This window comes from Suricata suricatta, chromosome 14 (genome assembly GCF_006229205.1).
Source record: "Suricata suricatta isolate VVHF042 chromosome 14, meerkat_22Aug2017_6uvM2_HiC, whole genome shotgun sequence".
Lineage (NCBI taxonomy): Eukaryota > Metazoa > Chordata > Mammalia > Carnivora > Herpestidae > Suricata > Suricata suricatta.
The window spans coordinates 55,120,188-55,146,723 of NC_043713.1; the positions used below are offsets into that span (position 1 = coordinate 55,120,188).

General features: G+C 42.9%; 1 protein-coding gene across 1 annotated transcript in view; it reads right to left on the minus strand.

Annotated features, from left to right (window-relative positions):
- The window catches only part of LAMA1 (laminin subunit alpha 1), a 144,110-nt gene that overhangs the window by 79,287 nt on the left and 38,287 nt on the right, over positions 1–26,536 (minus strand). The window contains exons 7-18 of the mRNA XM_029921582.1: positions 23,935–24,052; positions 22,251–22,429; positions 21,454–21,559; positions 19,358–19,518; positions 17,391–17,531; positions 16,107–16,280; positions 14,187–14,288; positions 12,234–12,445; positions 11,381–11,492; positions 8,053–8,163; positions 2,072–2,199; positions 438–524 (exon numbers count right to left, since the gene is read on the minus strand). Of these exons, the coding sequence (XP_029777442.1) occupies positions 438–524; positions 2,072–2,199; positions 8,053–8,163; positions 11,381–11,492; positions 12,234–12,445; positions 14,187–14,288; positions 16,107–16,280; positions 17,391–17,531; positions 19,358–19,518; positions 21,454–21,559; positions 22,251–22,429; positions 23,935–24,052 (1,631 nt within the window). The remainder of the gene's footprint in view (positions 1–437; positions 525–2,071; positions 2,200–8,052; positions 8,164–11,380; positions 11,493–12,233; positions 12,446–14,186; positions 14,289–16,106; positions 16,281–17,390; positions 17,532–19,357; positions 19,519–21,453; positions 21,560–22,250; positions 22,430–23,934; positions 24,053–26,536) is intronic.

A 26,536-nucleotide genomic window follows, 5' to 3' on the forward strand; every position in this document is an offset into this window, starting at 1 on the left:
GACCTGTGGGCCACGGGTGTGGTGTGGCTCTCCTAGGGACATTAGCCAGAGCCGGGCACTGACACATGTGGGAAAAGACAGGCTTTCCGGCGCCAGAGGACAGCTATTAAATCAAGCCACCCCTCACCTATGAAACTGGCCAGAGTAAAGGGACGTTTTGATGTGTCAGCAGTAAACACTGGCTCCTCGCTGTGTCTATTGTCCCTGATGAGAACTCACATTCGCTCAAGGAGACTGAATGCCGCTCTTGAAAATTTCCCAGGGAGTTTTTCACACGAGTTTTTTAATTGGCATACTGTGAAATAATAATTACACTCCAAAGCTCTAAAATCACACTTAGCTATACATTTAAAAGTAAACACATTATCATTGATATTGAATTAAAAAAAGTTTGAGGAAACTTTTTGGAAATCAGTTGAGGGATGCACACAGAGTACCTCTCGCACCAAGCTCCTGCGTATCCCGGGGCGCACTGGTCACAGACCACTTCTTCCCCATCTTCTAGGTGGCATGTAGGGCTGAAACTGTCAGTGCATTACAGGTTAACACAATTTTCCAATAGGTGGTGAAGAATTTCTAAACATTTAAAGTGCTTGTCTTCTAGGGGTTCCCCGGGTGGCTCAGTTGGTTAAGTGTCTTGACTCTTGCTCTCAGGTCAGGTCATGATCTCTCGGTTCATGAGTTCGAGCCCCTCTTTGGGTTCTATGCTGGCATCATGGAGCCTGCTTGGGATTCTCTCTCCCTCTCTCTCTGCCCCTCCTCGGCTTGTTTCCTCTCTCTCTCTCAAATAATAAACATGAAAAAATTTTAAATAAAAATACAATGCTCCTCTTTTGTCACTCCTTACAGACTTTCACAAGGTCTTCACTGCAGAAGGAACTGCGGCCCCCAACCATGCAGCCCACCTCAGTGCTCCCTGTTCCTGCTTGTCCCTGACTTGTTCTGGGCTCCCTGCCACCGGTCTGCCTGTCTCAGGGCCCTGCCCACACTGGCCAAGAGTGAGCTCTAGCCTGTACATGACGGCCCCTCAACCTTCTCCAAAGGACCCCCACTACTGACGAAGGTCCCTTCCACCCCTGTTCCGAGTTTTGGGGGACCTGTGAAGGGAGGCTGGGGGCAGCTGAGAGTCTCCCACTACTTCATCAGAGTAGCCCTGGGTGGATCTGTTTTGCACAATGGAGTTTCAAATAAAAATCCCCAGGGGGAGTTCTCTGGGTCAAGGGGGAAAGAAGAGTCCCAAAGGGTAAACCAGCAAGAGAGAAACAGGTTTTCAAACCACTGGCCCTAGAGCAAGACCTTGTGCACCGCTGGCCCCCTCCACCTCCCCTGCGCTTTGTGTGACAGGACCATCTGTGATTTCACAAACAGGATCTGCTCCTTTGTGCTACATGCCTTGGCATACTCCGCTCCTCCTGCCCAGAAGGCCCTTCTCTGCGGCCTTCAAATTCCTTCTCATCCTCAAGCCTCAGATCAAGGGCTTCCTGCGCAGCATTCCTGGCAGATTCACACTCTCCTGACGGTGGACATACCTCCACTGAGTAATGACCATGCTGTGTGTCCAGTGGGACCAGCGGTCACCACAACACACTGACACCCGAGCACCTCCCGTGATGCTCAGCAGGCACTTACTACATATCAGTTGAATCATTAAATGAGTTCCGCCCATTTTCAATGAGCCTCCTATTTACGTATTTTGGTCATTATATTAAAAAGTGCTTAAGGCCAAGAACAAGGTCGTATTCATTTCTGTGTACCTTATACGTCCTAGCCTACCCACAGGCATGTACAATATACATTGAAAGAATTAATGAGTAACGTTAGACCTAGAGGAACAAAATTATACATATATCCTTGCCATCACATAACTCTTCTTATTTAATAGACCAAACTTGTTCTTTTTCTAAAAAAAAAAAAAAAGAGAATCCACCTTTCCATCTTTAATCCCACTTAATTACCACTGGGTAATCACACTCCTCACACACACAGTCTGGCTCTGAAGACATCAGCGCACATCTGAATGGACACTCTGGTCATGCCGGGCGGGGTCCCCCGGCGGAGTTGCCAGGCTTACTTGTTGGAGGCTGTGGAGAGGGGGCAGGCACAGCGCTGGCAGTCCCTCGGAGTCCCTCGGGAAGGCAGCCCGTAGAAGCCAGGCAGGCACTGCTCACAGTGGGCCCCGGTGGTGTTGTGCTTGCAGGCCTGGAACACAAGAATGAGTAGAAGACTCAGTTCAGGTCTCCTTAAAGAATTCTGTGATTCATCTACAGACAACTTGAAGTCAGAATGTAAAAACAAAAAGATCAAATGCTCAAACACGTCACCAAACTCTGTCACATGAGGAAGGGATGCCTGTTTCCAGATAAATGAATAACAAAATGTAATTTGCATCATCTGTATAAATGAGAAGCTTTCACTTCTGCCCGTGTTGGAGGAATGGCTCCCAGACTTGCCCGTCCTTCTGTAGGAATGAATTAGAAAACTGGAGTAAGACATAGCGAACAACTTCTTTCTGACACTGGACCACAGAGGGGTGCAGAAAGACCTGAGAGAAGTGGGGGCGTTGGGCCGACCCCACGACCATATGTCTTTCTGCCCAGAGATACTTGCCAAGCTAGCAGGGAGTTGTGGGGAGGGGACAGGGTGGGCAAGAGGCGGTTTTGCTGAGTTGAGGAGACAGAGGTCAGACCACGGGGAGGCTGGAACTGCAGGAGTTTGGGCAGAGAATCGGAGCTTCACAGAATAAGAGCTCCAGAAATCCACACGGGAGACCCCTTCAAAGAGCTACTGCACACTAAACTTCTCATGTGTGAGTTTCCATGAGGCCAGGTGAAAAATTCACAAGTCACGCAGAGCCCAGGGACACAAGAATTGCAAAGGGCCAGTATGCGGAGTCTCTGTTAAACACCCAGAATGCTCAGCAGAGACCGCAGAAGAAAAACTCATTTGCAGTAGGGTTAAACCTGCCCTATAATAGAGGCTATTTTAGACCCACCCTAACAAAACTTAAACACAAACCTTGAAACAATCAAACTGACCTATGGTCATTCAACTGCCTGCCCAAACAAACTTTGATGTTCTTTAAAAGAAGGCAACAAGATCTACAAACTTAACAATGCACAATCTTTATCATGCAAGCAAAAACTACTGGGTAGGGGCGCCCAGTTGGTTAAGCCTCTGGCTCTTGGTTACTGCTTAGGTCACAATCCCAGAGCTGTGGGTTCGAGCCTCACATTGGGCTCTGCACTGGGAGTGGAGCCTGCTTGAGATTCTCTCTCTCTCTCTCTCTCTCTCTCTCTCTCTCTTCTCCTCTGCCCCCTTTCCCCTGCTCTCTCTCTCTCTCTCATTCTCTCTCTCAAAAAAAAAAAAAAAAAAAAGCCTACTGGTTATGCTTCCACTAGTCAAATCTGGGAAAATTTGGATCCATGAGTCCAGTGAGATAATTAGTAAGTAGATCAGTAAACGTGAGAAAGGGGGCGGGGCTCTTGCTTACAGCGGAGGCTGTGTGCCACCCTGTAGGCATGAGGGCGGGGAGTGCTGGAGTTGGAGAGCTACCCTTTTGCAAACATCGTGGTAAGTGCCGGTGGGGCAAGAATCATCAGCAACTGCTAAATCTAAGGGGAAAATTTGAAGATGAATATATTTCCATGGTCTTAAAAGTGTCTCCCTCCAGCTGCTCATTAATTACAAAAGAAAAGAACGGTAAAAAATAGTAGAGGAACTGACTAACCCCTGGCCTGTGTCATTACCACCGCCAGCGAGGGGCAGTGGACACCGTGGGCTTCCGCGTGTGGGTCCGAGAACCCCACCGCATCACTAATTAAGTGTTCTCGCCTGAAATGTGTAACTTGAATCTATTCATAGAAGAACAAGAGAAGAAGCCCAAATAAGGGGCATTCTATTTTCTGAAAAATGATTGTGTTCTTCAAGGTGCCATCATCATACAAGACAAAGAAATGCTGTGGAAGTATTTCAGATTAAAGGAAACTGAAGAGACAGAATAAAATGCGATACCAGATCCTAGATGGGGCCTGTAATGGAGGAAAAAGTGCTTTAAAGGACATAACTGAGTCAACCAGCAAAATGGAAAAATGGATGGTAGAGTAGAAAAAGTAGAATATTAATGTTCTATTCATTGAAGTTTATAATGTACTATGGTTATGTCAGAGAAAATCCTTTTTCTCAGGACATACACACTAAAGTATTTAGGGATAAAAGAGCATAGTGTATACAACTTTGTATTAGAAAAAATATTACCATTAGATAAACAGATAATGAGAATAATACAGTAAAAGGGGAAACCATTAACAATAGGTGAATCTTGGTAAACAGTAGGAGCTCTAAGTACTATTTTAATTCCCACAACTTTTGCATAAATTAAAAATGACTTCCAAATAAGGATTTTCTATTTATCTTTTATTTTTTTTAATGTTTATATATTTTTGAGAGACAGAGACAAGAGTGTGATCAGGGGAGGGCCAGAGAGAGAGAGGGAGACACAGAACGCAAAGCAGGCTCCAGGCCCCAGCTGTCAGCACAGAGCCTGATGCAGGGCTCGAACTCTTGGACTGTGAGATCATGACCTGAGCTGAAGTCGGACGCCTAACTGACTGAGCCACCCAGGCGTCCAAGGGTTGTTTTTTTTTTAATGCAGGATAATAACCACTGCATATGAAAAAAAAGCAAACAAACAGAAACCAAATGTGATTCGTAAGAAGGAAAACCTAAAAATCAGGCAGAGAAAAAAAGACAACACAGAGAATTACATTGATAAAAATTACTACCAATTTTTCAGTTGAGAAAATGCAAGCCATAAGCAAACAGAACAATTTTCAAGTAGTGGAAAAAAATCTGCAAAAACCTATTTCCAACTTGTAAGTAAAAGAAAGCCTTTCTCAGGTAAATAAAACAGGAGAGAATTTGTCTCAGGCTCACACTGAAGAAATGCTTAAAAACAACTCTGCAGAGGGCGGAAACATGGAGCCAGATAAGATCCTGGATTTATACCAAGGATTCAAGAGCATCAGAAATGATGAATACAGGACAAATATGAAGGACTTATTTCCTTTTGAAAACCTCTCTTTAGAGGGGAGAATTACTCTGAGTCACACGTACCCCAGGTATGCAGGAGAAAGAAGATGGGCACAGTGGGGCCAGGTGGGAAGCAACACTGAGCACGGGATCAAATGCATGGCTCAAGAGAAAGCTGGGCCTATTCTCAGCATTCCTTCCCAAGATCCTCTCTTCCTGTGACTCAGTCTCCCCAGGTCCCTCCATGACCCCCATCCCTGTGCTGATGCCACCCGGAGCTTTCTCCTATGGTCTCTACCCACCCCTGCCTACGCTCACGTGCCCCAGGTTCCCCCTCTGGGTCCAACTTTGCCGTCATTTCCCTTTACCGCCCTTCTCAGAGACCTGCTCACTGTACATACCATCTGGCCATCTCTCATTTAACAATTTAAATAACATTTTTGGTTTCTAAACTACATACTTTGCTCTACAATTTCTGAGGCTGATAAAAGTTTTCCCATATGTTAAATTTAATTTGGGACTATAAATATTTGTAGTACATCCTTTTAAACTGGCTTTCATCAGTTTTAGTTAGGGTTATCCTAGATTAGGGCTTCTAAACTTGAACTGTTTACAAATCACCTGGGTTAAATGTTCTGACTCAGGTGATGTGACATCAGGCCTGAGTTCTGTATTTCCACCAGAGCTCCCTGGTGATGTACAGGCTATTGGTCCTTGGGCGACATTTTGGTAGGACTGTCTTACTCTTTTTTTTCTCTCCCCACCCCCATATGACCTTGATTTTGATAATTAACCCAAATTAATTCAAAATGGAGCTGGCCTTGGTAAATGGCTACATAGCTGAGCTCAAAGTATTATGCAAAATAACTAGTTTTATTAACATACACTTGATTATGTCCACTTGAATAATGGCTATGATATTATTTCTTTGATCAAAGGGCCAGATAGGATTTTCTTTTTCTTTGGGAAAGCCATTATGTAGTTCTGCTAAAAAACCTACTAAGGGCCAGTTTTTTCTTTTAATTTCAATTTTTTTTTTCATTTTAGAGAGAGAGAGAGAGAGCATGAGCACGGGAGAGGGGCAGAGGTGGGTAGAGAGAAACTTGAGCAGGCTCCACACTCAGTACAGAGCCGGACACAGGGCTCAATCCCACAACCTTAGGATCACATCCTGAGCCGCAATCGAGTTGGATGCTCAACCAACCGAGCCACCCCCGGCGGCCCCCACCCCGAAGTGTCTGTTTTAATGCTTTCTCAGTCACCATCCCTTTCAGTGACAGCCCTGTTAGTGCAGCTGGTATGTCTGTTTTAATGCTTTCTCAGTCACCATCCCTTTCAGTGACAGCCCTGTTAGTGCAGCTGGTATGTTAAGGATGAAAACGTGCATCTCCTTGGGAAGGAAAAGCATCTTCTCTTGGTTGGAAACAAAAAATAACCTGACAGTGGAAAACCCTGGCAGTCACCACCTTCTCTGGCTGTCCCAGGCTAATGTCCCCAGGAAGAAGACCAGGGCACCACACGTCCCTGACCGTGTGCACCGAGAGGGCACGCCATCTTCACATCCTCCTGCCTGAAGTGCTGGACGCTGAAAAGGAACGGGACACGAGTGGAAAATCTGATGACATCAAAGTGAAGTCTGCAGTCTGTGGATGAGATGATGCCAGCATGACTCTCTTAGTTTTGGTCACCAGACTCTGGTTATGCAAGACGGGAGCACGCGCGGAAGCAGGGTGAAGGCTGCACAGGGTCTCCCTACACTGTTTTCATGAGCCTTTCTGTACATCTAACATGGTTTCCAAAAATTTTTTAGAACTTGAAGGCCAGGTGCTATTAGCATCTTCACTTTAACATGTGTATCTATTTTTATATTTTGCAAATATAGATTAATAGAAGCCTATGCAAATACCCTTTCAGCTCACCTGTCCCTAAAGTCATTGGGGCCACAACCACGGCCTGCAGACCACCCCCCGCTATTGGCAGAGGGCCCTGGAAGGCTGGTCTTGAGAACCCAAACGGAAAGCCAGAGGCGTTTTAGAAAAAGCAACAACCTCATCAAGTTCTGGGAAACTGATCCTGCGGGACTGAGTGTGGGTGCAAATCATCATTTCATGCAATTCCTACAGACACTCACATTCCCAGAACAGAGAAATGAACAAAGAACAAAATGAAAGCTTTACTTACAGAATCAAGAAAAACTAGGCTCTAGAGAGAATAAGCAATCCAGGGCATCTTGACGGGTCTGATAATTAATTTTCCCTCCCCATGGGACTCAATCAGTCTCTTTTGGAAAGAGCATGAATGTTTCCCTGCGGTGAATCTGACTCCACTCATTAACATATGTGTTCACTCCATCTACGTGCAATAAATCCATTAGAGCCCAGGAGTGTGGCCTGGCTTCCAGGCAAAAGAACCTAAAAGAATTCCTGACTGACGTTAAAAAACAAGTCTTGCCCTGTCTCTGCCCCAAAGTTCATTCTCAAGATTCACTGCATATTTGTCCAGCCATGTTTCAACTCATGCTACATGAAAGAAGTACTTGTTCAAAGACTTTATCTGAGCTATGAAGCATTATATATTGTACAAATGACTGTGATTATCAGAAGTTTTATTATTCCTTTTATGATATACTGTGTAATATGTTAAGAAATACTAGCATTTTCATGTAAAAGACCTGATCCTTTTTATTTAATCAGCAGATAATAGTTTCTACCTTTATATTGCTTTATAATCTTACAAAGTAAATTTGTTGTTCTAATAAAAAAAAATCCTGCAGTGAAATTATATATCCCTTTTCTGTTTCACCAAAGTAGTTTTTTATTTTTTTTTTTTTCCAAAAAGAGTGTGTTGTGGGGGGAGCAGGAAACATTTTATGACAGGAACTGAAGTCTGCAAATGTCCTTTGGAGTCTACAAGGGCAGGGATAATCTCCTGTGGAGGAAGCAATTTTTTAGAAGCATTTCTGCACAGCAGATGACTTTGGGGAGGGTAGGAGGGGGCACTCGAGGTTTTTGGGAACAGACTCACAAAGCAAACACCGTGGATATCACATCCAGTTGCATGGCCGTGGCATTCACAGGGCTGACAAATTCCTCCAAACAGTACTCCATCCACGCGGTAATAGCCAGGGACGCACGACTGCAAAAGAGGGAAGGGAACCTCAGACATTATCCAAATCATCACCGTTTATTAATTTTTTTTATTTTTCAAAGTTTATTTATTTATCGAGAGAGACAGAGAGAGACAGAACACGAGTCGGGGAGGGGCACAGAGAAAGGGAGACAGAATTCCAAGCACCTCCCAGCTCTCAGCGCAGAGCCTGACATGGGGCTCGAAATCAGGAAACCGCAAGATAGTGACCTGGGCTAAAATCAAGATTGGGGTGCTTAACCATCTGAGCCACCCAAGCACCCTCATCTTCTTTCCAATACACTGGCTCCATTTTCCGTAAGTAAAGAAACTTACTTCTCTTCTTCCCTCAAACTTCTTTATCGAGGCTTCATCTATGTGCCAAAAAATGCACCATTTAAGAAAAATTTTTTTAGATGTTTATTTATTTTGGAGAGAGAGAGAGACTGAGTGTGAGTGGGGGAGGGGCAGAGAGAGAGGGAGACACAGAATCCGAAGCAGGCTCCAGGCTCCGAGCTGTCAGCACAGAGCCCAATGCGGGCTCAAACTCAAGAACTGCGAGATCATGACCTGAGCCGATATTGGACGCTTAATTAACTGAGCCACCCTGGCACCCCTAAAATGCACCCATGTTAAAGGTACAGTTCAATGAATTTTTTAGTAAACTTACCAAAGTGTGCAACCATCACCACACCCCAGTTTCTTATTTCTGTTTTTATTGTTTCCTTCTTTGCATTTATTTTTAATTTTTTAATTAAAAATTTTTTATATATAATTTATTGTCAAGTTAGCAAAATACAGTGTATATAGTGTGCTCTTGGTTTGGGGGGTAGATTCCCCTGATTCATCACTTACATACCACACCCAATGCTCATCCCAACAAGTGCCCTCCTCAATGCCCATCACCCATTTCCCTCACTTCTTTTTAAAGGTAGAGGCACGGACACCCAAACCTAGTGGCTATATATGCACTTCAGTGGCATTCTGCTGCAGCATTATTAGAAATCATAACACTCAGCCACTTAACCAGTGTTTCAATCAAGAGGACATTTTCCTCTCGACTTGATTTTACTTTCTTCTGCATAAAATTCACTAAATGTTACCATCAAAGTGTTCAAGGGTAGGTCTGTGTCAAAGCGCATCAGTTTAATTGAGCAAACATTACAGGTGTGCTTTCCGAGTTACCCAGGGTGCCATCCCCTGCCTGTGAGGAGCAGGGGGCCACCCCGGACACAGTCATCCATGAAATCCTCATGAGGACTCTGAGAAATATTTTATAGACGTGAAATCTGGAACACAGAAGAGTTAGACACCAGGCCCGCTGTGCCAGTGGAGTGATACATCATGCAGACCAGCGGCCACAGGGTGGCCCGGGGCCACACCAGACACAAAACAGGTTCAGAGTACAGACTGGGGAGTGATTACTTTGGAGGCCAGCAGGGCCATGGAGGAGGAATATGGATTTCATTTTTATTGCAGAAAGTATTAAAATTATATTTTCTTTATGTAAATAAGACATACATGCATTCATTCGCACTGACCTTGAGGATGTCCCCTAACACCTCCACGGAGCCATACTCTCCTCAAGGACAATGGGCTAGGCTACAGGGGGGCACTGAGGAGGGGCTGCCTGGGGTCTGTGTGGTCGCTGCAGTGCCATCAAGAATTCCATTCCCAGGGGTGCCTGGGTGGTGCAGGCAGCTAAGCGTCCGACTCTCGATCTCAGCTCAGGTTATGATCTCAAGGCTTGTGAGCTTGAGCCCTGCATTGGGCTCTGTGCTGATGGTCTGCTTGGAATTCTGCGTCTCTCTCTCTCTCTCTCTCTGCCCCTGCCCCATTTGTGCTTTCTTTTTCTCTCTCTCTCTCTCAAAATAAATAAATAAACTTAAAAAAAAAAAAAAGAATTTCATTCCCCACCAATAGCTGTCCGATTCCTTCCGTCAGCTTCTGATTAGAGAATGAGTTCTTTTGCCTGACAAAAAACTGAAATATATGCGTTAAGCTCTGTGCACTCACTAGCTTGAGCAGTCATCCTATACAGGTCGGTACTTTTCCCTCCAAACCCAGGGGACTTACGGTTCTCTAGCCGCACCTGCTCATTGCTGCCCCCTCTTGGTCTACCTGGGCCAGGCTTTTACTCTATCTGCCAGCTTTCCTCGTCCTGCATCCCATACTCTATGAGTGAGGTAGCCTTAAAGTCCTTTACCCATTAAGTATTAACTACACAGGAATTAGGACCTACAGATATGTTCTTGGCCTAAAAATAAATGCCTTAGATTAAAAAAAAAAAAGTTCATTGGGTCAAAAAAGAAACAATGCTGCAAAAAATTTAAAATAACAATAGAGATATTTAATTAAATATTGACATCATGAAGCACAGGCCAGTTTTATTAACTGCAAAGTTTATAATTGATAAAGATTCATAAAAACGAATCATAAATACAATGTTCTCGTTTTGTAAAAATGATTGCCAAAAAAATCACAGCCAATGACAAATGTTCATAACTATAGTCAGTCTTGAACATGGGAGAGACAGAACTGTGTGGTGGTTAACAGCACGCATGAACTTGAAACCTGATACGACTACTTGCTAGCTCTTTCCTACAGAAAGACGTTAGGCTAGTGCCCAATACATAGAGAGTTCTCCGCAGGAGAGTTATTACCAATACTTATGTCCAAAGAGTTTCAAAATATATTTAAAAAAAAATTTTTTTTAACCAACAGATTACTTTTAGTGATGACTGATTACAAGTGCATTTTCTTACCCTTCGTTGTGAGGTGGAGTTCACCTAGGTTAACAAAGCTGGGGGCCATAAAATGTCTCAAGATGGGCCTGGCTCACCTAGTGCTTTCTAGGTTGCATGCTGGTGATTAGTAAACATTCAGATACAATCAAGTTCAATCCTCCTGAGAAATGCAAAATATGGCATGCAACCTTCCAGATGACAAAGGGGGTGGGGTACACTTAAGTCGCAGCATTTCCAGGTACCCGAGGAGCCCCCTGGAAGAGGTGCCCAATTTCTTTAAACATTGTGATTGCCAATATTCCTATAGCCTCCAAAAGTCTGAGCCAAACCTTAAGTTTATAAAGCTAAAATGCAAATGTGGGTCATTATATTATCTTCAATGTGCTTTTTTCCCCTTAGGAAAGAACAAAAGGAAAGGGACAAGAAAGGGACAGGAAGGGGACAGAAAGGGGACAAGAAGGGCAGAAGAGGAGCCTTACCTCACAGGAGATCCCTGCGTAGCCTTGGGGACATTCGCAGTGTTCCACCTCTGTGGCCAGTGCCAGGTCTATCACGTTAGGGCTGGCTGTGTCCAAAGAGACAGAATCCAACCTACCAATAGATAGAGGTCATCACGTGACTTAGACACCCACCTGCAAATACCTGAAGGTGGATTTTTAAAAAGGGTTTGTTCAAGTAAAAAGGGGATGTGGCTTTTCTAAGTAACTAAAGATTTTCACACCGATATGCTTTCTGCAAGCCATCAGTATTCGCTGGAAGGCCTTTGCAACAGTTGGTGGAAAGGTGTGTGATTGCCCAGAAGGGTCTGAGGGTGTCCAGTCTGAGGTGAAGCATTTCAGAAGGATGAATGTATCCAATCATCCTACCTTGAATACCGAGATTGTCCTTAAATATATAATTCTGTGTTTGCTTTAGCTGTAGCCAATATTTACACTTAGCCCAGCAGTGCCAGAAATTGACCTTCTAGAAGCAATAAAAAGACTAAAGAAGGGAACATTAGCTTAAATAGACAGCAAAATTAGAGTGTTAACACTGGGAGTGTGAAAACTAGACCCAAGATGGTCTAGGAAGTTGTCAGGAAGTTCTCAGAAAACCACCCTGAAAGTCCTGATCCTGCCATCAAGACTATCTCCTAGCTGAGACACAGTTGTCTTGGACAACTATTCTCATCTCCCATAATATTATAGTCATAAAAATATTTTTACGACATTTCCATTAGGTGTGCCCTTAAAATAATCAAGTAAAATTTATTATGTTTCAAATGCATACTAACAGATGAAGACAAGATTAAAATACCTTCACCAAGACCTTTCCGTCTTATTCAATACCCACCTGTAAAGAGCCATTTTTGCAGAATTGTAGTTGGCTCTGATCAAGAGATGTGTCACGTTGGCCAGGACAGTCATCAGCTGGTCGCGATCTATCTCCCTTTTGTTATGAAAATCTCGGAAGTTCTCTGGCACAAGTCTGACCACGTTCAAATACTCTTCATAGGGCTGTAATGACAGGCCCTCTGCCTGGGTGCTTAAAGTGAGTCCATTTCCCTAAGATTTAAAACAAGAGCAAATATATTTATAATTCAACCTCATGGTCTAAAAGTAAAAGCAAATTTGTATTCAGCAACATGCCTTTTATTTGTGCTTAGGTTCTCAGGGTAAACATGCAATAGTGTCTATAGCTCTTGGTCCAGAACGATCAGAGGAAAGGTGTTTCAGTGCATCCCCTTCAGAGGGATTCAGAGTGTAAATCTAAAGATGGGTCCTTCCCTGGAATCTCAGAAAAGAAAAGGCATATATTTGCCCACAATTTTCCTCAAAGCAATCAATCTGACACCCCTAGTCTTTTTTTAAACTTTTTTTTAATGTTCTTATTTGTACTTAAGAGAAAAAGAGAGAGAGAAAGAGAGAGAGCATGCATGGAATGGGGGAGGGGCAGAGACAGAAGGAGACACAGAATCTGAAGCAGGCTCCAGGTCCTGAGCTGTCAGCACAGAGCCCAATGCGGGGCTTGAACCCACGAACCATGAGATCATGACCCAAGCTGAAGTCGGACACTCAACTAACTGAGCCACCCAGGCACACCATGCCCTAATCTTTTTTATTTTTTTTTTACTTTTTCTTCTTTTATAGTTTATTGTCAAGTTGGTTTCCATGTAATACCCAGTGCTCATCCCCACAAGTGCCCTCCTCCATGCCCATCACTCCCTTCCCCTCCCCCTTACCCCCATCAGCCTTCATTTTGGTCTCAGTATTCAAGAGTCTCTCATGGTTTGCCTCCCTCCCTCTCCCCAACTATTTCCCCCTTTCCCTCCCCCACAGTCCTCTAAGTTTCTCCTGTTCCACTTATGAGTGAAAACATACATCTGTCCTTCTGTGCCTAACTTATTTCACTTAGCATGACACCCTCTAGTTCCATCCACATTGTTACAAATGGCCAGATTTCATTCTTTCTCATTGTCATGTAGTACTCCATTGTATATATAAACCACATCTTCTTGATCCATTCATCAGGTGATGGACATTTAGTCTCATTCCATGATTTGGCTATTGTTGAAAGTGCCGCTATGAACATTGGGGTACATGTGCCCTGATGCATCAGCACTACTGTATTCCTTGACACCCCTAATCTTTAACTGAAGAGCAAAAGTAGGAAAACTATGTAAGAATACCTCTAGCTTTTTATAAATTGCCATTCACAAAAATGCTTTATGTTACACTGTTCCCACTCGCCATAGGCTGGACAGGGAGATTTGGATCATTAAAGGTGCAGACTAGAAACTGAAGCAATTTCTCACCTTTGAGAAAGCTTCTGGGGAGGCTGAGCTGGGCATTTTTGTGACAGGGGAGGAGGAGAATGTGGATACAGGATTAGGGACAGAGGCTGAGAACAAAAATGGCACTGTATCTCCTGTCCCCACACTGCCAAGTGCTACTGCCTAACCATTTGTATGGGAGCCAATGTGGCAGGAGGAGACAGAGGGACTCAAATGGCTGACAAGGTAGTTCCAAAATCAAGGCAAACACCTGTCTCCCTTTTACATGTGAAATGATGTGTCAGTTTCAAGGATCCAGGGAAGAGCCACACATGCTGTCCTCAGGCAATTTCGGAAATGGACCCAAAGACAACACTCACTGTCTGGTCAGTTTCCAGATCAGGCAAAGCACTGAACAGCCACCTCGCTGTGTGCTCCTTGCTACCAGAGCCCCTCTTAGCCACTCAGAGTCACAAACCCATCACCCAACTAAGCCCCTAAGCTCTATAGCAAAGCAGTGTGAGAGCACCTACTTTGATGATAACATCAGCATGAGACATGAGGTCACCATCCACCGTCTCCACTGGAATATCATAGGACACTGTGTACTTCAGGAATCCACCAAAAGCAGTCAGCTGAAACATGTAAGCAAGAATGAACACCGAGGGCAAATGATTTCAGCTCCCCAGGAAGAGGAAGTGGTGGTAGGACCCATTGGGAAACAACCAGACTACAAGGCATCCAGGTGGCCATAATATGGAAGGAAATTCACATTAAGCCAGTAAAAAGAAAGCATATTATAAGAATAGTTTGTTTAATCAATATTGCCAAACTGCAGGATATAATTTTTTTAATGTTTATTTATTTTTGAAGGAGAGAGAAAGAGTGAGTGCAGGAGAGAGGCAGAGAGAGAGGGAGACAGAGTATTTGAAGCTTAACAGCACAGAGCCTGACATGGGGCTCGAACTCATGAACTGCGAGATCATGACCTGAGTTGAAGTTGGACGCATAACTGACTGAGCCACCCAGGCGCCCCAATGAAGGACATAATTTAAATGGACTGATGGGGTGCCTAGGTGGCTCAGTGGGTTCAGCGTCCGACTTCAGCTCAGGTCATGATCTTATAGTTCGTGGGTTTAAGTCCTGCGTCGGGCTCTGTGCTGACAACTCAGAGCCTGGAGCCTGCTTCAAATTCTGCATCTCCTTCTCTTTCTGCCCCTCCCCTACTCATGCTCTGTCTGTCTGTCTCTCTCTCTCTCTCAAAAATAAATACATAAATAAATAAATAAACATTAAAAAAAATTAATGGACAGAAGATGCACTCCTTCTTAGAGACCTCCCTCAGGTTAATTAGCACGAATAAACTCCTGTGAATCACACAGTACACATGTACTTCACTTAAATCCTCTAGGATTTAGGAGTGAAATCCATGACAATAGCCCCAACATTCTGATCTCACATCCCTACTTAGAGGAAAACAAAAGGAACTTGTCTCATCAACTGGAAGAAGGTTTCTCTTCCTGGTCATCTCCTTTCATATAAAGTAGAGATTCTCATTGTGACAGGAATGTTACAATAATATCACATTCAGAATTATAGTCTTTGAGCCATAGAACGAAAAGGTGATCTTAACAGGAAAAAAGAAATCATTGACATTTGGTAATAAGATCACCATTATAAAGAGAGAACATCTTCCAGGATTATAATTTGATGAGAAAAAAGAAATCATTTTCAAAATAAATACTACTCTAACCCAAATCTAAGTAAAACAAATTCTAAAATTAAAATATAACCAACAAATGAAACAGAAGCTTACCAAGCTACAAGACCTGTACTACGATGAAACATACCATTGCTTCATTTTTTTTTACTTAAATAAATTTTCTTAATGTTTATTTATTTTTGAGACACAGAGAGAGACAGAGCAGGAGTGGGGGGTGGGGTACAGAGAGAGTGGGAGACACAGAATCCAAAGCAGGCTCCAGGCTCTGAGCTGCCAGCACAGAGCCTAACGTGGGGCTTGAACTCACAAACTGTGAGATCATGATCTGAGCCAGATTCGGAGACTCCATTGACTGAGCCACCCAGGCACCCCAACATACCATTACTTTAAAACAAACTGAGCGCATGGTGAAGGTGAACACCAAGCTCGAGTGACTGAGACAGATCCACTGAGTCTATTCCCAGATCATCCAAATCTGTAGACTTCCTACAACCTACAACAGACTGCTTATGACCGATATGGCCAAGAACAAAGTTCATAATTTAATGATGTAATAAAGTCAAGCAAGGATAAGCAAGACCATGTGGGTCAGGCAGGTGTAAGTAAATGCTGTCTAATTGTCTGTCAAACCCTCAAGTGACCATAAGACGACTTAAATTGCCAAGTTAAGTTCTTTCTCAATGTGCCTTGAGATCTTTGCCCAAGATGTTACTTCTGGCGATGGGCCTACCTTATTTCCGAGGTAGGCCTCCGGGGCCAACCAGTAATACTTGGAAGTCAGCCTCTGCATGGCCACCGTGTTGTTGATGCTGACCTGATGACGCCCACCCAGCGCGTCTTGCTGAGATGGGACCTTGCTTGGACTGATCAGGTCGGTGACAAGCCAGCCAGACATATCTTTCACCTTAAAAAAAGATTCAGAATTTCGGAATATGAAATAGAAGTCACCTTCGATTTCACCCAGAAATCCTCATGGTGAAGAAACAGTCCCAGAAAGCTTAACCAGGGATGGAGCTAATACACTGTGGTCACAGAACCACATGACCCATGACCCTTCTACTTGTCAAAGGGCTGAGAAAATCTGAGAATGAGTCAAACTCTCCTCAAATCCAGATCAATTATAAGCAAGTAGATGAGCAAAGTTGTCAAGGCTACAGACATATATTTTAGATTAAAAAATAAATAGCAAAGACCTTAATATAAATGCACCAAACAAAATGTCTTTTCCTAACTCTGATTTCTTCATCATTGCTTCTTGCTTTTTACCAAAAAGCTGAAAAGTATATAAATATAAATCTCCAGATCCTATCCTCCCAATTTGTCATCACACCAGCATGGTGGCCACAGGGATCCACCTTCATTCCTGGGTGCTGACTGGGACTCCCAGTCCTCTCAACCTGCCAGGGAGGGAGGGAGGAGGAAGGGAGGGGCAGGCGAGTCAGGGACTAGCACTCCCCCAAGCCCTCCCTGAATACCAGTCTCCTGGATGGCCAGGGGGAGGCGAGGTGGTTACCATGGATGAACCCTGTGCCCTGCAACCCTCCCTAACCCCCAGCCACCACACTGTCCTCCCAAAGCGCCTTTTGGCATCCCTCTCTGACTCCCCATTCCCAGAACAACTGAGGCTATTATCCTTATGCTGCTGTTGTCCCTACTGTCACCAGGTTCTCTGAACTAGAAAACTCCGCATGACCTCATGTCCTGATGTAGTTCCTGGCCTGAGACCAGCGTGGAGCAGGTGGGGTGAGATCTGACCCCACAGCCCAGTACTAAACTTGATACATTCTACAATACCATAACATTCTGTTGTTTGGATAGGGAAATGTATGTAGGGATAAACGCATGACCAAGGAAGACATTTTTGTGACACTTTAAAAGTAGCAAGCTGCCTCTGATCCATGCCAGTGTCATTCCTAACTGCCGAGAGCGGTTACAGGGAAAGAACATAGCTCCCAGAGAGCTCACTGGAGGTGGCACGCCTCTTAAATCCTGGCTCGGGGAGGAGAACCCGCACCTGACTGATGGACCAAGAAAGGCTGTCGCAGACATCAGAAACGCCGAAGCAGAAGCACTCCGAGCAGCCCTTGGGGTTTCTCTCCTTCAGGTTAAAGAATCCTGCCTTGCAGAGGTCACAATTTTCCCCTTCAACGTTTTCCTGCAAGTTAGAGAAAAGAGTTGGTTTGAAACCAGTGTGTTCGAGGTGGACAGAATAAAGTGATATTAACATGACATTAACAAGAAAGGTGTTTGGTGATCCAGAGAAACAGGTATGTAAATAGATGCTCAAAGTAAATGTAAAGCCTCATGAAGTCATTATTTCCAGGAGACAGATTTTGAAATAATTACCATTTAATTTTTTAGTCAAGAATGAGGGTCAGGATCTCAAAGCTTGGTCATTATACTGAAATGGCTTTTTTCATATTGCTTTGTTTGAAATCTCCAAATGTTGCTAATCTTCAAAGAATCTTAAAATCTTAAGAGTGCTATATAATTGTCTGTCTAATAAATGCCCAAGATTATTTTCAGTCACTTATAACATGTGCCTAAGGCTCTGCTTATATAAGATACAATGAGAAGTCCGACAGTTATGGTTATTATGAGGAAATAGATATTAATATCACATAGCAAAAGCCCTGCCTCCCTAGTGCCCAGTTAATGTGTATTTTATCATTGTCCAATTCCTTTTTATTTTTATTTTTTTAATGTTTTATTTATTTTTGATACAGAGAGAGACAGAGCATGAGAGGGGGAGGGGCAGAGAGAGAGAAGGAGACACAGAACCGAAAGCAGGCTCCAGGCTCTGAACTAGTTGTCAGCACAGAGCCTGACGCAGGGCTCGAACCCACGAACGTGAGATCTGACTTGAGCCGAAGCAAGAGGCTTAACTGACTGAGCCACCCAGGTGCCCCTAACATTTATTTATTTTGAGAGACAGACCATGAGTGGAGGAGAGGCAGAGAGAGAGGGAGACACAGAGTCCGAAGCAAGCTCCAGGCTCCAAATTGTCGGCACAGAGCTCAGTGCAGGGCTCCAACCCATGAACCCTGAGATCATAACCTGAGCTGAAATCAGACTATAAACTGACTCACCCACCCAGGCGCCCCTCCAATTCCTTTTTTTTTTGTTTGTTTATTTATTTATTCTGAGAGAGAGAGAGACAGAGAGTAAGTGAAAGAGTGGATCAGGAGCAAGCATATGCAGGGGAGGGGCAGAGAGAGGGAGAGCGAGAACTCCAAGCAGGCTCTATGCTGTGTCAGGGCAGAGCTCAACTCAGGGCTCGATCTCACAAACCATGAGATCATGACCTAAGCCGAAAACAAGAGTCAGCTTGACTGACTCAGTCACCCAGGCACTCCCATGCAATTCCTGTTTTTAAAAAATTTATTTATTTATTTTGAGGACAGGGGAGGGGCAGAGAGAGAGAACCCCAAGCAGACTCTGCACCATCAGCACAGAGCCTGACATGGGGCTCAAACTCACAAACTGTGAGATCACGACCTAAGCTGAAACCAAGAGTTGGAGGCTTAACTGACTGAGCTATCCAGGCATCCCCTTGTCCAATTCCTTTTTAAAAGAAGAAATCCACAGTAACATATCTGCCTTTAATTAATGTTCTTAGAAATTTAGTATTTACCAGGTTCTCCTCTAAACATTAAGCTGGGAAAGGATGTCATACAAGAGGTTAATGGCCCAGGCCTCAGAAATGCAGTCGTTGGTTTCATCTTGGAAGTCACAGAAATACCTCTGGACTATGTGGCCACTGCCCAGAAGGCACCAAAAAAACACACTGAGTGTGCTCATCAAAGTCCCAGGACATGGATGTGACTTAACCTCATGCTTCTCAGGAAGGTGTGGGGAAGGAGAGTTCTTCTCAAAACTTTGCAGCTTTGCTCAAGAACTGACCTTCTGAGCCTACGGAATGTGTTCCTTTCTTGCACTCCTCGAAGGAAACTCAGGGTCACCTTTAACCCCCACACATACCTTACAGAGACAAGGCTCTGAGCATGGGTCCTCGTTCACACTGCCAGCCCGGCTACACTCACAGCGGACACAGGCTGGGTAAGCCTTATAACCAAATTGGCAGCGATCACACTTTTGTCCCGCGTAGCCTTCCTTGCACGGACACTGACCTGGCCTTTTCCCTGGGAAGACAAGGACAGCAATGGCCCATCAGGAGGGTAAAAAGGTAAAGTAGGGGTTGGCAAACGACTTCTATGAAGGGCCAGACACGAAATAGTTCAAGCTTTTTTGGCCAAAGAATTGTTGCAGTTCCTCAACTCTGTCATGACTGCTTCAAAGCAGCCATGCATAATACATAAACAGATGGGCATAGCTCTGTTCCAATAAAACTTTATATACAAAAACAGGCAGTGTGCCAGATACGGCACATAGACCATAGCCTGTCAGCCCACGGTTTAAAAAAAGAAAACAGAGATGAGAAACAGAGGCTAATGAGAAGGTAAAACGGTGTCATGACTTTGGAAAACAGTTTGGCATGTCTCCAAATATTAGGCAGAGACTTATTATCTGACCCAGAAATTCCACTCCTATCCTTTTACCTAAGAAAAATGAAAACATACATCCACAAAAAAGTTACAGTGAATGTTTGCAGCAGCCCTATTCGTTATAACCAGGAAGTGGAAACAAATGAAATACTCATCAACTGATGAATCGATATATAAAATGAGGCATATAAATACAATGGAGTAGTATTCAGAAAAACAAGGTACTGATAGATGCTACAACATGGATAAACCTTGAAAACATTATGCTAAGTGAAAGAAGCCAGTCTCAAAAAACCATCTAGTTTATGTTCTATTCATATGAAATGTCCAGAATAATCAAACCTATAGAGAGAAAGCAGATAAGCAGGTGCCTCAGGCAGGGGCTGCGGGCATGGAGCTAAACGGGGAATGATTACCAACAGGTAAAAGATTTCTTTCTGAGGTGATGAAAATGGTCTGATTTTAGGCTGCCCTTGATCACTGTAACCGTGAATATACTGAATCATACACTTGAAATGGGTGAATTGTATGCTAGTGACGTGTATCACAAAATACAGTGTTATTTTCTTTTTTAAAGCACAAAAGAAATGGCAGAGGGCAATGGACACTAACTCTGCTCTTAATGCCAGCTTTGAAACTTTCTAATGCGTAACCTCAGCCAAGTTTCTTAACTGCTTTGCACTAGTTCCCTTGCCTATAAAATGGGCTAAATAATTTCTGCTATGGTTGAACGCTTAAATGATATATTTTTTAAAATGAACCCAATCAAGGGTAATTGTCACTATAATCAACATCATCCTCATTATCATTAGGCTCCCATCGCCAGTCACATGTAAGGATTAATTCGATTTTGTCAATTACCCTCCACATTTCGGGAGGGCCCCACAGCTTGGCACATCCTTTGCTGCTGATCAATATCCATTTTAACTGCTAGTGACTGAGAACTGGATGAGGTCAGAGAAATCTTTGAACAAATGGCAACCTTTTCAAGAGATTCTGGTATTTGCAAGTCCTTTGCCAGTGTTTGAAACAGAAAGAACACTGACATTTGCAAAGTTAGTGGGAGAATCTCTTTGCTCTGCGAGATCATGTATGCAAAAGCCTTGCAAGTGTCTTCTAAGACCTAAACTGAGGGATTGCTATTTACTGTGTTCCCCATATGGCCTGAAACTGAGCCGCATTTCTTCTCTCATCTAATGCTCAATTATCTGCCCAAATGTCATTTCATCACCCAACACTGCCCCCTTTACACCTCATCTTCCTCCAATCAGGATTTCTAATTTTGCTTAATGCCCATAGCATTCATCCCCATCTGGAGTTATATTTTACATGTACTTGTTTGTCTGCCTGTGAGCAGGAATTTTGATCATCTTGTTCAAGTACATATTCCTGGGCTCTAAAAACATTGCCTGAAATATAGTAAGTGTTTGATAAGCGTTTTGTGAACAGAAGAATCAGTAGATGATCAGACCATCCAACTGCTATCCAAAGGTAACAGTTCCACCAGGTACACATCTGTCACATATACACACGCAAAATCAATTCAAGCACAAAACTGAATCAAGTGCTTACCTTTGTGTAAGGCAGATTGGAGCTCATCCTTAATACAGACTGAACTGAGGGACCCAAAAGGGTCACAGTCACAGGGACGACAAGGGTTGTCCTCATAAGGAGACACCTGAAAGGCACAGTTTGCCCTGGCTTATCTCACTAGAAATAACAGCAATATTAGCAATAATAACAGTAATACCAATGACAAGGGATCGGCTTTTTATTCAAGATGTGATGATTCTAATGGTTTTGTATATCCAGCAAGGATGGGTCTCAAGAAGATAAGGTGAGCTCAAGCCAGAAAGCCCCAAGTAGTTTTGTGATGGGACTGCAGCTGGTATCATTAGCGGGAGCGTCATCCTCTCCCATGACCACTGCTGCGTGGCTGCCCTCACTCCGCTCCTTCACAGCCATATAGGAGCATCACCCAGACTAGGCGGCCACAGAGAGCAGGTTGTAACTACATATCAAGTCAGCCAGGGAGACACTGAACACTTCCTCCAGGCAAGATACAGCTGCAATAGTTCTTGGCTGACTCTCTACATTCAGAGTTAGTGTTATAAAACCAAGATCACACAGCCCCTCCCCGCCTCATCCCGATCCAAGTTAAATAATAAGTGACCATCCTACTCTGAGCAAGAAAACAGGTCAGATCAGGTAGGAACCTGATATCTGAAAAATGCACTAGCATAATAAGAATCTAAATGAAATATTACGAAGGGAAATGAGTTTCTAATACTGAAGATGACACTTGGTGAAGTCTCTTTTCCACCCTGAAAAGGCAATGAAAGTCAGCTACAGCGAAGAGACACTCTTACATCGTGTGGTCTGTAATATCCATCGATGCAGGTTTCACAATTGATTCCCATCGTGTTTTGCAGACAGTTGATGCACACCCCTCCTCCTCTGAACTGTCCAGCGGTATTCAAGCTTCTCCTCTGACTTGCAACATTTTCATCATAGTAACAGTCTTGGGCTTTATTGTGACAATTACACTCTAGGAGAATTTTAACATCTCAATTCATATATTCATTACGTCCTATATAAAGAAAACCCTTCCCTCCCCAAGTTAAGTTTCTATGAATGTAAATTAAGTTAAAATTTCAGAATAGGTAATTTTAATAGGATATGGACAATCTGATGGAGGACAATAGAAGTAGCTGCCAAAATGATAAACATGAACACTCCCTTGATGCCTCAACCTAGCTTCCAGGATCATATCCTGCCAAAGTACTTTGCACTTATGAGTGACATGGGCAGGGTTAAGCACTGCAGTGCTAACAGAAGATTGGTGTCACCCAAACAATCCATGGACAGGTAGCTCATTTAATTAGGTTGCATCCATTTAATAGAATTCAGTGTTCCTGTTTTTACTTATTTATTTATTTATTTAATGTTTATTTATTTTTGAGAGAGAGGCACAGAGCTGAGGTGGGGCAGAGAGAGAGGGAGACATAGAATCAGAAGCAGGCTACAGGCTCCGAGCTATCAGCACAGAGCCTCGATACGGGGTGCAAACTCAGGAACCGTGAGATCATGACCTGAGCCAAAGTCAGAAGCTCACCCCACTGAGCCCCAGGCACCCCGAAGTTCCTGTTTTTAAAAACAGCATTTGGACAGAGAACAATGTGAAGGTTACAAGAGCAGAAGTGGGTGGGGGATGGGTGAAATAGGTGAAAGGGATTAAGAGCACACTTATCACGGTGAGCACTGAGTAACGTATAGAATTGTTGAATCACTGTATTATACACCTGAAACCAACATAATGCTGCATGTTAATCATACTGGAATTAAAATAAAAAAATAAAATTTAAAAATGAGAACAGCATTTCCTATTGCATACATGGTTAAATATAAAAGCAATGTGTAGAATGACATGTATCACATGTCAAGTTCTGTGTCCAAACTAGCTTGGGGGTAGGATTATTATGTAGGCTTCATTTGCATAAAAATGTCAGGAAGAATACGGTAGGAAATAGTAAAAAGTGGGAAGGATGGAGATGGAGTGGAAGTAACTTTTCACCACATATTTGTGTATACTGGTAGATGTTGGAATCGTGTGAATATATTGCCTATTTAAAAATTAAATCCAAATTAGGGGCATCTGGGTGGCTCTGTCAGTTAAGCATGCAACTTTGGCTCAGGTCATGATCTCACCGTTCGTGAGTTCAAGTCCCACATCAGGTTCTCTGCTCTCAGCACAGAACCCGCTTCAGATCCTCTGTTCCCTTCTCCCTCTTTGCCCCTCCCTCATTCTCACTGTCTCTTTCTCAAAAATAAATAAACATCAAAAAAATTAAACATAAATTAATAAAGAGTAGATTAATATAGGGAAAGAGGAACGTTAGATAAAACAGCAAATCCAAAAAGATACACCCAGGCCTTAAGGTACTATGTAGCTCTGGGAACTATTTGAAAGTTTAAGGAACCAGGTTACGTGCAAATTACAAATGCCAGGTCCTCATAAAGCTCCCCATAGTAAGAAGGAAGACGTGGACTTACTTTCACACGTGTTACCAGAAGAAACGGTGCCGGGCCGCCACGGCTGCTGGTGGTAGCCTGGGCAACACCGCGTGCAGCTCTCTCCACAGGTGTTGTGTTCACACTGACACTGCAGTTTCTAGAAACAGGGAAAGCAAAACTGCCTCTGAAAATTGACCTGTATGTTTGTAACTTTGTTTCACAAAGAACTCGCCACAGTCAGATATGTAGCATGGCGGTGCACAGAGGCCATGCAGCTGTACGGAGCATACCGGCACTTATTAGAGAAGAAAATACTCCCATCTCCTGGTTACAAACAGAAGCCTGGGATACAACAAGTCTAAAAATAAAATGGGTTCATGAACAAAAAGTGTTCAGAGTAAGATGCACTGACGTTAAGGGTTTATAAGCTCCTATTAATAACTACCTTGATCTTCAGAGGTTTCATCCTCAAAAGACGATAATCCTATTCAAGAGTTGGAGAATTACAAAGATTGGGGGCGGTGGGGGGTTAATAACAAGTCACTTCATTTAAGTTGTTTAAGAGAAGGCAGGGTGTCAAATTATTCCCTTAGGATTAGGCTAACATGGGTAAATTTGATTTTCCCTTGATTTAGTGCCACAAAAATGGGAGGGAGAAAATGGGAGGAGGGGATCCATTCTGTCTAAAAATATATAAGCATAATTTATAACTGTGATGGCTTTTTGCGTGACAGTCTTATAGAGAGAAGAGTTTCAAAATTCATAAGGTCACTTGGAAATGGTTAAAATGGCAAATTTTATGTTAACTGTATTTTACCACAAAAAATTAGTAAATACTAAGTTAGAAGTACATCTTCTAATCAAAAGATAAATAAAAGAATCTGCAGATTTAACACACTCCCTATCAAAATACCAATAGAATTTTTCATAGAATTAGAACATATAATTCTACTATTTGTATGGAACCACACAGGCCTCAAACAGCTAAAGCGATCCTGAAAATGAAAGACAAAACTGGAGGTATCACAATTCCAGATTTCAAGTTACATTACAAAGTGATAGTAATTAAAACAGTATGGTACTAGTATGAAATTGACTAGAAAACCAGGAAATAAACTCACAATTATTTGGTCAATTAATCTTTGACAAAGGAGGAATAAGGAGAAAAAGACAGTATCTTCAACAAATGGTGTGGGGAAAACTGGACAGTTACATGCAAAAGAATGAAACTGGACCATTTTCTCACACTGTACATATAAATAAACTCAAAATAGATTAAAGACATAAATGTAAGATCTGAAACCAGAAAAACTGTTCAAGAGACCACAGGCAGTAATTTCTGTGACATGTCTCCTGGGGCAAGGGAAATAAAAGCAAAAATAAACTATTAGGACTAAACCAAAATAAAGTTTCTGCACAGTGAAGGAAACAAGCAATGAAACTAAAAGGCAACCTACTGAATGAGAGAAGATATTTACAAATGACATATGCGATAAAGGGTTAGTATTCAAAATATGTAGACTGATACCACTCAACACCCCAAAAAACATATAGTCCAAATTAAAAAATGGACAAATAACATGAACAGTTTTTCCGGAGAAGATATCCAGATGGCCAACAGACACATGCAAAGACACTCATCACTCATCATCAGGGAAATGCAAAACAAAACTACAATGAGACATTATCTCACACCTGTCAAAATCAACAACACAAGTAACAACACGTGTTGTTACACCTGGGTGGCTCAGTAGGTTAAGCGTCCGACTTTGGCTCAGGTCATGATCTCACGGTTCATGAGTTCGAGACTTTGTTGGACTCTGTGTTGACAGCTAGCTCAGAGCCTGGAGGCTGCTTCAGATTCTGTATCTCCCTCTCTCTCTCTGACCCTCCCCTGCTCGCACTGTCTCTCTCTCTCTCTCTCTCTCTAAAATAAATAAACATTAAAAAAAAAAAAACCCAACAGTGTTGGTGAGGTTTTGGAAGAAAAAGAACCCTCTTGCCCTGTTGGTGGGAATGCAAACTGGTGCAGCCACTGTGGAAAACAGTATGGAGATTCCTCAAAAAGTTTAAAATAGAACTACCCAATGAGCCAGTAATTGTACTACTAGGTATTTACCCCCCCAAAAAAACAAAAACGCTAATTCAAAAGGACATATGCACCCCTGTGCTTACAGTAATATTATTTACAAAAGCCAAACTATATAATCAGCCCAAGTGTCGATTGATTGATGAATGAATAAAGAAGATACTATCTATCTATCTATCTATCTATATCTATATATATATATATACACACCATGGAATGTTATTCTGCCATAAAAAAGAATGAAATCTTGCTATTTGCAATAACATGGATAGATTAGAAGGTATAATGCTAAGTGAAATAAGATAGCCAGAGGAAGTCACAACCATATGATCTCGCTTATACGGAGAATTTAAGAAACAAAACAAATGAGCAGAGACTAAAAGAGACAAACCCTTAATTATAGAGAATGAACTGATGGTTATCAGAGGGGAGGTGGGTGAGGTATAGGGAGATGGGTGAGATACGTGATAGAGAATAAACAGTATACTCATCATGCTGGAACAAAAAACAAAACCTGCTTTGTGCCGAACACAGTAGGAAAACAAACATATA